The sequence below is a fragment of the Pagrus major genome, chromosome 6, assembly GCF_040436345.1.
Source record: "Pagrus major chromosome 6, Pma_NU_1.0".
Lineage (NCBI taxonomy): Eukaryota > Metazoa > Chordata > Actinopteri > Spariformes > Sparidae > Pagrus > Pagrus major.
This window is the reverse complement of record NC_133220.1, coordinates 10583333-10595375: the sequence shown is the minus strand read 5'-3', so window position 1 is coordinate 10595375 and position 12043 is coordinate 10583333. Positions and strand designations below refer to the sequence as shown.

At 40.1% G+C, this 12043-nt stretch overlaps 1 protein-coding gene across 2 annotated transcripts in view; it reads right to left on the bottom strand.

Moving 5' to 3' along the window:
• Positions 1-321: 321 nt before the first annotated feature.
• The window catches only part of LOC140998835 (metabotropic glutamate receptor 4-like), a 161315-nt gene continuing 149593 nt past the window's right edge, over positions 322-12043 (bottom strand). For both annotated transcript variants that reach the window (XM_073469226.1, XM_073469227.1), the window contains exons 10-11: positions 5519-5765; positions 322-2109 (exon numbers count right to left, since the gene is read on the bottom strand). In XM_073469226.1, coding sequence (XP_073325327.1) covers positions 2060-2109; positions 5519-5765 — 297 coding nt within the window. In that variant the 3' untranslated portion in view covers positions 322-2059. The remainder of the gene's footprint in view (positions 2110-5518; positions 5766-12043) is intronic.

Sequence of the window (12043 nt, the reverse complement as noted above, 5' to 3'; positions counted from 1 at the left end):
GCTCTCTATAACAGATTTATAAGAGCAATACATGATTCAAATAACAGATTGGCACATCAGAAAAATCTTCAACTCGGTGATTGGCAGCGGTTCTGAGTTGCCCCGAAGAATTATGCTGCAGCTGCATTGAGGCTGCCGGCTGAGGCTGGATCTACTGGACCAAGAATTTTGGTAAGAATGAATCATTTACACATCTGGACGTAATTTACAGGGCCCAGTTTGAAAATACAAATAATCCCAGAACTTATCTTTAATGTAAGGGTTGCAACCAAGAACAAACTGATCGATTTTCCACACAAACCTGAAAAAAAAAAATGTCTGTTGAAGTTTGAAAACATTTTTAATAGAAATAAAATTTTGTATAAAAAAAACTAAACATGCTTCACACACTTCATTAGTTTTTCATGAGGTTTTACAAATACATAGTCAGATAGCCAGGCACTGTATCTTTTTGTACATTTTCCCCAATTTTAGGATATGTCAGGACATAAAGCAGACATCATCAATCTATTTAATAACATACATTAACTTGCCATTTAATTTGGTCAGCACTCACATTTTATTCTGCAACACAAATGGTGTTGAAAGTAATACAGAGGGAGGCATGAAAAGCAGCATTGAATTCACAACACAAATGACCCCACAATGTTTTTCCCCCCCAAGACATTAGAGGGCTTTTATACTGCACGAAGCCAACTATTAATCTGTTCAGCGAGCTCTGGGTGATTGATAGATATATTGTATACTTTTGCAATTAGATTTTCATTTGTTGAAGAGCCTTACAACTTCCTGACACCTCCTTCTTATCATGAGAGTGCCCGGGGAGGACATGTATAGTAATGAATTTTCTCAGTAGCTGGTCCATTATGGATATCACCTTAAGGGCGTATCGCACAAGCCTCTCAAGGGCATACTTCATCTTAATTCCCCTGCTAATAGATCTGTACAGCTAAGCTTTACCCTTACACTATGTGTGACCAAGAGAATAGCTGGTGGCAGTGATGGGGGGGGAGGGTCATCCTGGATGACAGCTTACAGTAAGATCTCCTGGTTAGAATACCGTCTATTTTAACCACGAGCCTGTTTCAAAGCACATACAGGTATGCGGAGGGCAGTGGCAGCCTTAGGCTAGCTGGTAATACAAATCATGGCCTCACTTAAGCACAGATAAATAATCACTCACTAGACCTTCACCATTTGAGAACAGTTTTTAATGCACAATAGGCCCGGGCCCAAACAATTGTTAACAACGCTGCAACAGAGTTTAAACGCATTCCAAAGATAGTATTTTTTCTTTTTCTTATATATTTTTTTTAACAACACAACACAGGATGTTGAAACTGGCATGCTCAAAATCGGCAGAGACCATCTTATACGTGTAGTCATTCTTTTTAACTGAGCTGCAAGAGGGTTTTTTAAAAAAATTAATACATGTCTGGTACAGATTTGTTGCATTGTTGAGATGATCACCAGTCGTTTGACTCATGAGGCCGGAATAAAAACAAACACGAGCTCCTCTTAGAAATCCATGGACCATGTTTTCATGCCTTTTTGGTGTTGATTAATCCCTTGTGATGCCTTGGAGGTTTGAAGATTAATTATAGTTTGAGAAAAAACTGGCAGACAACATTGAGAACACCTGAACAGATTCTTGATTTTTAGTCCAGTTTCAGTCAGCGCTGCTCGAGATGACAGAGAAGTCTTTGAAAGAGGGCATAGCTGAAATGTAAACACTCAAAAGGAAAGCTCCATCCTTCAATCCTCAGGCCTCTGCCATGCAAGTATTTTTCATTTTTCATTTTTTTTTTTTCTGTGTGTATTCTTGTGAGGCAGACAGAAGATGGAACTTTACAATTGCACTGTTATCTGCTCTGGTCCCCTGTTTTGTCCGTCCCTGTGGTCTCCCCTCGCCGGGTTACGTCTTTGGGCAACGCTTCTGTGATCTCCACGCGAACAATAACACATCCATTTTTTCTGTGTGTGTATGTGAAATTCCACTTTGTGTTTTTTCCTCCATCAGGGTGAAAATCCTGAATTATGATAAGAGCGCCTTTGTCCCTTAGATTGCGTGGTTGCTGTAGCTGATGTAGGTCTGCTTTGTTGAGAAAGCTGAAAGAGAAGAATGAGAGGGGAGATTGAGAGTCCAATGGAGTCAAGGTTAAGTATTGTGGCATATGAGATGAGGCAGACGAGGGTGTTTGTTTGGACGTGTTTTCCCAGTGTAACTAAGTGTAAGATAGAGTATAATGGCTAAAAATGAGTGTTCAGGTGCTGTTTAGTCCTTGTGCTGCAGTGTAGCAGAAATGCCAATAATTCCCATAAATTCTTGAGTCTCTAGCTACATTTCTACCCTGTATTACTTTCACCAGAGGTTTCAGTAAAGCCCGCTGCCCACCCCACCCCCACCACCACCACCACCACCACAACCACCACCCTTTCCTTCAGCTATCAGGCCTCAACTTTCCAGTTGTCTCCCCAGACTGTGTTAGCTGATTCGCTGAGGTGGAGCAGATAAATCCTGACATATCACCACCAGATCTCGGCAGTTGTGGGGAGCTGGCCCAGACAGGAATTTTTCAATTTCATCAAGCCGTATATTCACAGCGGCGATGACAATGACAAATGGCGCTTATTCAAATAGCCATGCACTGTGCGGGCCCCTGTAAACGCTAACCCCATCAGGATAAATTGCTGCTGGCTATCAATTCTGTGCCTTTGCCTTCTTGCCACTTATTGTAACAAAAGGCCCTATTAACCCTCCACAGAAATTTAAAGTAAGATGGGAATTAATGTGTGTTTACACGTTGCTATTTTGATGGCCTTCACTGCAGTGCGCCATTGTTACTCCAGCGCATTGTCACATATCGATTTCAGTTTTCTGTGTTAACAGTAAATACAATGTTGGCTCTATTATTCTCCCATGAAGGGAAAGATTTCTCACGACTGTTCGGTACGAAAAGTGAGGAGTAAACACAGCTTTAAAATGAGTGACAACGGGCTCGATTCCTGGTTAGTACGAGCCAGATGGAAGGGCTGTATCTCTGGTGACAGACGTGACCGATTGAAACCTGTTCCTGCCCGAGGCAAGCCGGGTGGGGAGATCATTCTGGACGTCACATGAGTTATTTCTGCTGACTCAATCGCCAAAATCATTATTTACTTCACTTGTATAAATCCAGGGTGTGTTACTGATACAGTAGAGCCAAGCACTTTTATTGGTATTGAGAGTAGGAGGAGGCACACGCTGGGAGGTGCAGCTGCCTCAGAAAGGAGAGTCGGATGCCTCGTGATTATTTACAGTGTGTTAAAGCTCTGGCTGCAACCAGTGTTTTTCATGATTGATGTCTCGATTGTTATTTCAATTGATTGGTTAATGTCAATAAACTGTGAAAAATGCCTGACACAGTTTCCCAGAACACAAGATGAGGTCTGGAAATTGAGTGTTTTGTTCAAAGATATTTAACGTAATGAAAGAAACTTTTAACTGGTTATGAAACAGTCGCAGATTAATACTGATGTCTCTCTATGACCACAAGACCATCAGAGAGAAGATTGTTTTGTTCTATATGGTTATTATACTACCCTATGAATGCTAACCACAGTAACTAGGCTACCTATGAAACTGAGAAAAATGGCTTTTTTGACTGTTCAGCCAAAAGTGTTATACGTAGAGCAGCGGTTATTATCTTATTAAATAAGTTATTTTCATCTCTTAAAAATCATGACCAATTATTTGACATATGACCCTAAAAATGCAGATACTGCACTCTATCTTTGTATTACCTGAAAACAATATATAGGTAATGTAATGACAAAGTGCAGTACCTACAATCTTCATCTTGTCTTCTTCCTGAGAAAATCTAAATCTGATTTATTTAAGAAAAAATCCTGCAATCTTCAAGTGAGGTATAACTTATTAAGATGGCTTGATATATTTAGTGTCATTGCAACATTTATGTAAACCTATTTTTAGAATTGTATGCAAGATTGAAAAAAAAAGTTAAGATAGAGATAAAGGCATAAACAGGCATTTAAAAGTTCAATTTCAGCTGTATAATTTTGGTCAAAATTGTGATTACTGTGCTTTGGCCTTGTGGGACAGTATAGTTGTTCCTAATGCCTGTCACCGGACCTTTTGGGTGCAGTGCTGTGGATGAACTGAGGGGTCTCACAGCTTTAGGTTTCATTTGTTTCATGGTCTTCACAGAAGCAGCCAGAATCAACAAAATATGCAGCTGCTTTAAATTCATGTCAGTGTTGGACCAAGACGATATCTGACTTCAGAGTACTTTCCCTGTTATTGAGATCAATTAATTAGTGACTTAAACTCATTAAAGTTGGAAGTCATTTATCTTGACTGCAAATTAGTTTCTTCTTTTTTAGTTATGAATTAATTTTCTATCAAAGAAATGTTCTCTTTATCTCTAAACTAGAAGGACACCGAGTAGAGCGCATACCTCCGCCAAGGGCCAACAGTCACCTTTAATTCAATCAGACCTAATCCGATATCAAACTCAATAGCCCCGTATCATTATACATTTTAGACTATAACTATTTAACAATAATTTAAAGCTCACCATATAAAGGATCTACATCAAATTGTACTCACTTATAGATACCAGCCACCTAAATATGTTTTTTTATATCAAGATCGATGCATTATTCCCTGAGAAATTAAGAAAAAATGTCTTGCTTTGTTGAAGAAAGTGAGTAAAAATTCCTGGATCCGTCTCTTTATCTGGATCCGCACCAAAAGTTAATGGGGTCTATGGGGTTAAACAATTAGTCGATTCATTGATTTGTTGACCGTCAAAAACTGAAAGGACAATTATTCTGATAGATTCATTGTTTCAGTCATTTGTCAAGCAAAATGTTAAACTCTGGCAGCTGGTTTAAGCTGCTGAAATGTGATTATTAGTTGGTTCTCTTTATCAAAGTATATGACAGTAAAATACATATCTTTAGGGGTTTAGCTCTTAGATAGAAACAAGCTACTTGAATAGGTCACCTTAAGCTCTGGGAGATTTCAATGGCCATTTTTCAGACTTCTGACATTTCATCAACAAAACGATCGATTGTCTCGCCAACATAAAGCCTTTAGCTATGACCAACAGCGCTGTAGAGCGCAGTGCACCAAACTGTCTCTATCTATACCGGAAAGAAAGGTCACACAGGTGAGAACGAGTTTGCGATGAACAGCAGAATATGTTCTGTGTTCACAACCGATTTCCACTTCATGACTTCTCTCCCCACACACACACATAATTGAGATTCCTGTAATGTTTCCCTCTGACTCGCATTCAAATGAACAGTGGCACATTTACTGGATTCAATGAAGTGTTAAATAACATGCTACACATCTGTTAATAAGTAATTATTTTTTACTCTACGCTTCCAATCTCTGCACCGATGTGTTTGATTTACAGACACTGAAGGACAAAACATTACCAAGAAAAGATAAACAGTGTTTTTTTTTTTTTAAGGCAACAGCTTTTCTCATTAGCATTTCTGTTCTTACATTGTGTTTCGAGGCTTTCACACAGCTCTGTCTTGGCTTCTCCGTTGGGTCTGAGTCCGGCCTTGGGGTTGAACTTGTTGGACATGGTGGCTGCAGTAACCACGGCCTTGAGGCTGCGTGTGCGCTTGGGCACATTCTGCTCGGGGTGGAAGAGAACCACGTAGACCTTCGGCATGTAGAGCAACCCGAGGGACACTGAAGCGCTCAGGCTCACAGAGATGGTTAGAGTGGTTGTTTGGATGTACATCTGCAAGAGGCAAGCACAAAACATGCAGAATACAAACAGTTTAGCCCTTTATTTGTCTCTGGATTGTGCAGATTCTTTTATATGGGTAGTGGCCTGTACAGTACAAGTGACATCTGCTGTGTATCATTATAATTAGAGCACCCAATGACCCGTTTGTTGGCCAAGCTGTTGTTGAAGTAGTTTCTACTGCGTCCAATCGAGGCTTCAAAACTATTCGATGCATGTGATGTTATAAAACTTGTTTTAAATCACCATCTCATCTGCTTTTACGGCGAGTCTGCCAAACCAGCCAAGGCCACCTTGTTTGTTTAATTTTCTGCCGTACTAGTTTTAATATGGCCGTCACGTCAACCTGAGCACACATTTCAAAACGCCAGTCGATAGGATCCTTTTCTGACTCATAACAAGCAGGTCCGTAAAACATAAACAAGCTCGTGAAAATTTTACACATGGTCAAATCCTTTGAATCAAGGGGGATGTATCATTCTCACTCGTTCCATTTTAATTGTTTCCGAAGCCGTAGCGGAATTAATGAGTCATCCTCAGAGAAGCATTATTGACGGAAAGCTTGTGTAATTTCTTTACATCGTACTATGTTGTGACTGCTTGACTGGCCGGCTGAGAAGAATTAACTTGTAAGTTGTGTCACAGAAGTTACAATTTAAAGAGACTGCAGACTTGAATGCAACAACAATGTTCTCTACAGGGGGACGTTCCTACCTTTTGTAGACTGACTGAAAAGGGGAGGTGAGTCAAGCATTTGCATGTTAAAACACACTTTAGTCCTCTCAAAGTCAGTATTTCAGCTTTTTACTGTTTGCTTGCATGAACAGTAATATGCTGCAGTAACATCATATTGTTTAGACCATAACAGCGAGTGGGAAAAAACTGTTAATCTTAGCCTCTGTCTGTCAATGATATTGGGGATTTCCGTTTAGGAGTGTGCGTGCCTAATCAACTCGTCGATCAAATGTTGCAACCAGAAATACTAATCAGTTAAACTATTATTTTATTTATGTACACATTTAAATTATGTATTGACATAATTTGCACTGAGATGCCGTGTCTTCCTGGTCCAATATTGCTTTAAAGAAAACAAATATCTTCATTAATGTTAACAACAATGTCTTACTGTTGCATCTCAGATATTATGCAGCCAACCGCAACAAGGGTGACGGGGCTATTAAAAATATGATTTGGTTATTGAAGGATGTGATTAACGGTTTCAAAGAGCATGCATAATATATACTTTGCTGTTTCTGACAGTGATTAACCTCATAGATATATTTGTGCTCAAGTTAGACTGCTTTCTGAGTGTTTTCTTACTTTTAGATTCATCAACTAGTGTAAGTACAAACCATTTAAACGTCAGGGAAGTACATTGTTGAGAACATGCATTTTTTTTTATGTCCACAACTTGATGAAAAGAACAAAAGAACCGTAAAAGTGTTACAAAACGGCTGGCAGGTTATATCTACTACCTTCCTAACTTAAAGGGACAAATCTGCTTATATGCGGATACAAAAAAATAATTTAGGGTAGTTATCATGTGTGATTACAAGTTTGGCTGAGGGAATAATGGGTTCCTGGATTAAACAGTACCCTCTTCTTCCGATCTGACTATTGATGGCGTACCTATGACCTACTTTAAGTTCAGAATCAGTATTCCGATGTAAGCTTGACAGGGAGGTTTGAGGAAAGATGCAACAAAGACCAACACCTTCTTTCTCCCAGCTCGTCAAAAACTAGGACGCTTTTTATCAACCCCTCTAGCGTCAGTTTTGCACAGAAAGGGCTCCCCGTTAGAGTTAGGCATAAAAATGATTGCAAGTTAGACTTTTAACAAGCACTTTACATATTACAAAATATTATGACTTTTGGACTGTTGCTGATGTTGTCAAACGGTTGCGGTTTGGTTAGATTAAGGCTCCAAAACAAGTTGGTTATTGTTATTGTTGGGAAAAGATCACATTTTGGATTAAAATACCTACATTTAGTCTCATCACTTAAGTAACGTAAGTAAGCTGTGTCACTTACCTACGTTAACTTACTTGCGTGACAAAAGACAAAAACAAATCACTCTTCCTTCTTAGTCACAAACTCTACACCAACCCAAGTCTTCTGATGAAAAAGTCCAGCGTATGACCCCTCCAGCCACCCCAATCACTCCCGACTCTGACTTCTCTCGTTTTTTACACCACTGCACTATAGGGACACTTGAGGAAGTGACACCAGAGGGGTAACGACAGCGTCAGACTTAAAATCACAGTGACACTGACCAGACTGCTGTATTTAACGTGTTTGGAGCGAGAATGGATTGCAAAGACAGACCAGGCCATGTTTAAGGTAATACCTGCGCAAACTGCAAATCGATATCCTATGAAATGATCTAATTATTATTCAGCCATTTTGGCGAAATAATATCCAATAATAAATATGTGGCCAAAATAAAATCCTGCTCCACAGGACATTAACACTCTCATTTACATGTAGGTGACAATAATAATCGAGGCAGAGCTTTCCACTCCCTGTCGTATGTCGTATGTGTTCCCATTTAAGAGGGCCACAACACAGCGTTGCAGTTTTTTCACTCTAACGTGGGCTCGAGCTGGCAGATACAATTTTATTTGAGAATACAAAAGGCTGTTATTACTGGGCTTTACCATGCAGATAACTGCATTGTCTTCCAGTAAACAACAATAATCATCCAAGTGTGAAAATAAATAACGTTTCTACGTCTCTCTTGCTTGTCGACTCCTTCGTATGTCAAAAACACGCCTGATCCAAATCTGATCAGTTAGCAACAAATGCACTCCTGCTCAAACGCCTGACGTTCAAACATCTGGGCTGTGTATTCTGCAACATACTGTAAACTGTCAGTGCAGGCCTTCCTGTCTTCTAAAGGTGCTTTACTATTAAGGAAGCCTTCAAGGTGCAACTATTTTATTTTTTTATTTTTTTTATCATCTTGAGATCATGAGATGAGAGTATGTAATGGTCCACTCTTCTGAATCTCATGAAGTCATTTTCTCATAATGACCTCGTTATCTCCGGAAAACAACACGACAGTGACATATTTACCTTGTGATCTTGAGAAAACAAATTAAATTTAACTGAGGTAACACTATGTTTGACTCATGACCATTTAGGGCTTCCATATAATGAACAACTGAGAAACAGAAATATTTCTTTAGATAAAAAAAAAAAAAGTCTTATTTTCTCTGTAGGATGTGACAGGCAGGTTTTCAATTTAAAAGTGAAAATGAGTGGGTGCAGGATAAAAAAAAAAATATTACTGTTCTTAAGTCACCATGAGAGCTGATTTACAGCTGTAATCAAAACAAATGTTGACTGAAGTATTCCAGTAAACCATCTTGACATGCACTGGCACATCAGCATCAAATGTTTTCCTGGGCCATGATGTAAGACTCAACTAACACAGGCTCTCATTCACGGGCTTTGTACCTTAAGCTATAAATATTTGATATGAACTGACTGTATAATACTATCTCTTCCTTTTGACTGGGTGAGTTTTCATCAGCTGCCGAGTGACCCTCACTACATCCCTGCTGTTTTTTTTATACCAAAGCGAGTAACATTTAGCTCTCCAGATGTGACCCGTGCTTGAATATCTTGTTTGTTTTTATTATTTGTGACTCTCCGCGGTGCTTTCCCTCCAGACTGGCTGCATCTCATCGCAGCCAGTCGTGGTGCAATGTGGGGCTGCTGGCTGGAGAGAACAATGGAAGAATTGAGGCAGTATGAGAGAGGGACATCTGCAGTGGTCCCTCTCCCAGCTGTAGGGAGTGTTCACCAGTGAACTGCTCTGGGCTCACTGCTGCCTAAGGGACCGACCGTTGAACCCAAGCTGTTACTCACTTGAACAGGAAGAGAAAGTTCTGTATTTCAACCCAGAATAGCCGTCTTCAAAGCAACCCTTGCTGTCAGTTAATTAAACGTACTGCAAGGAGTTTCTGACTGGTTGTGAAACAGTCTCAATTTAATACTGATGCCTCTATATGACCTACATAGGCAAACGAGACCATCAGCAGGAAGATTGGTTATTTCTGCATGGTTATGCTTAATGCCTGGCACCGGGTCAGATTCCCCACAAAATCAGATGAAAAGATTTATGGACTGGAAGAGCAAAACATTTTGCAGTTAGGAGTTCATTAGCCAGTTAAAATGAAGCAGGAGGAGATTTTTCTGAAGGGAATTTTATTTTTGGCAGAATCAGCAAAGAGGAAAAGAAAGGAAATGACTGAAGGACAACAACAACAACAACAACAACAACGAAAAGACAGTGGAGGAAGACAGTGATAGAGCACTGTGGGCGAAAAACACGAGTCAACCTCGCTCAGCCAATTAACAGATGGAAAGTAGATAATAACATAAACAAATATAAATCTAGGGGTGTAGATCTTTGGCATTCTCACTTTTCGATTTGCCGGGGTGTCCGATTCGATTCAGAGTCGATCTTCGATTTTAAAACGATTCTCAATTCAAGATCGGGTGTGTGTTTGTTAGCTGGTTAGCGTTTGTCAGCTGATCTTGTTTGTTACTGCTGACCACTGCTCCGCAACGTTAACATTACGTCGTAACGTCTCATCACGGCATAAAAAGTAATCACACACATGTGGCCTACTTAATGTTCGTCTTGAAATGGTAATTATCCCGTCATTAAATAAAAGAAACGCTTGCAACCAATGCTTTGTCTGAAGAGGAACTTCAACATAACTCTAGCATGTGTGCGCTTGTAAATTGTCTGGGTGCTGCACTACCCTCGCACTTTAGTTCCACCTTTCTTGTTCCGTCAACATCACGCTAATAATTAAAATTTAGTAATTGATTTTTGACAATTGTAATAGATTCTGAATCGTGGGAGATAACAATCACCATTCTTACGTGAATGGATTTTTTTTACCCTTCCCTACCTCAATCTCCGCTGCACTGGTTGGCAGCATATCTCAGTGGACCCAATCATACTTCCTCCCCCTGGCTTAGCAGCGACGTGATCTTTGTCTGTGTCCCATCATTGGACATGGCAGCAGGGTTTTTGTTCTTAATGTGGTACAGAATAGCGCTTCAGTACAGTACAACTACACTGAAGAGTGGCATCACACATTTTTGCCTTTCTGGAGAAAATGTTCCCACACTATGCCTCTTTTTAGTACACTTCACCTTTTACCTCGGATTGGTAATACTTAATTATTGCCCAGCCAGTATTTGATCATCAGTATATTTTATCTGGTATTTTATCATACTGAAAATGAAAACCTCCGATGCCCACTGCACTGCTCAAATGGAGTCCTGTTTTCAGTGTCAGACCAACTCCAGGGTTCAATCCATTAATTTGTTTCCTCCTGATTGCAGTGCACCTGAGCATGCACAGACCGGAGCTCATAAAAGCGAGTCGCTGTGTATCTCACACACCTATCATCACACCGCTATTAGCAGATCGCGCCTGAGGCAAAACATAACATAGGAGAAGCACTGTATGGCATCATTAATGACTTGACTAGATGCAAGGAAAACAATCTATCAGTACATATATGATGAGAGGAGTCAATATGAATCCCACATCGCTGCCTACGGAGTGCAGCGCAACTGAGTGAGAATGAGAGACTGATATCGTAAGATTAATTTGAGGGTTAATAAATGTAAACAGATTCTATTTTCAACCAGGGACTCTAGAGTGCTTCTGCTTCTGAATGCAAACTATCAAATTCATTTAAACCGCACAATTCCCTCTCTACATTAAGCTTCCGCGTTATTTCTCAGCATGATATGGAATCGTTCAGCAGAGGAGCTTGCTGCATGAGAATTCACTATAATTGCACTCTAATTAAGCTAATAAACAAATAGAAGCCTTAGGGGACGCAATAATAAAGCTTCATGGGAGAATGTCATTTATAAAGATCACAATTCTTTGGCCTTGATTAGCTTCACGGCTTGTTCACCCATTATTGGCGCACCCAGAGGTCAACAGGCAGGACCCAGATGACTGCTGTGCTGTAGGCCTAATGAATGCAAAGACTGCTCTCTTAAGTCCGCGACGATGCTCAGCTCCCTCTGCTCTGTAGCGTCTATCTTCATTATGAATTATTGGGCCCGCGGGACATGAGAATGTGAATAATGCTGTTTATCTTTGGACTGAAAAGAGACAAAGAGAGAAACAGAAAGGATCGGAGGGGGGTGTGAACAGGTAGCGGGGAAGAACATCGAGCCGACACAGTCATGAGCACACTCCTGTCTGACATCTGGTCTCGTTGAACTCA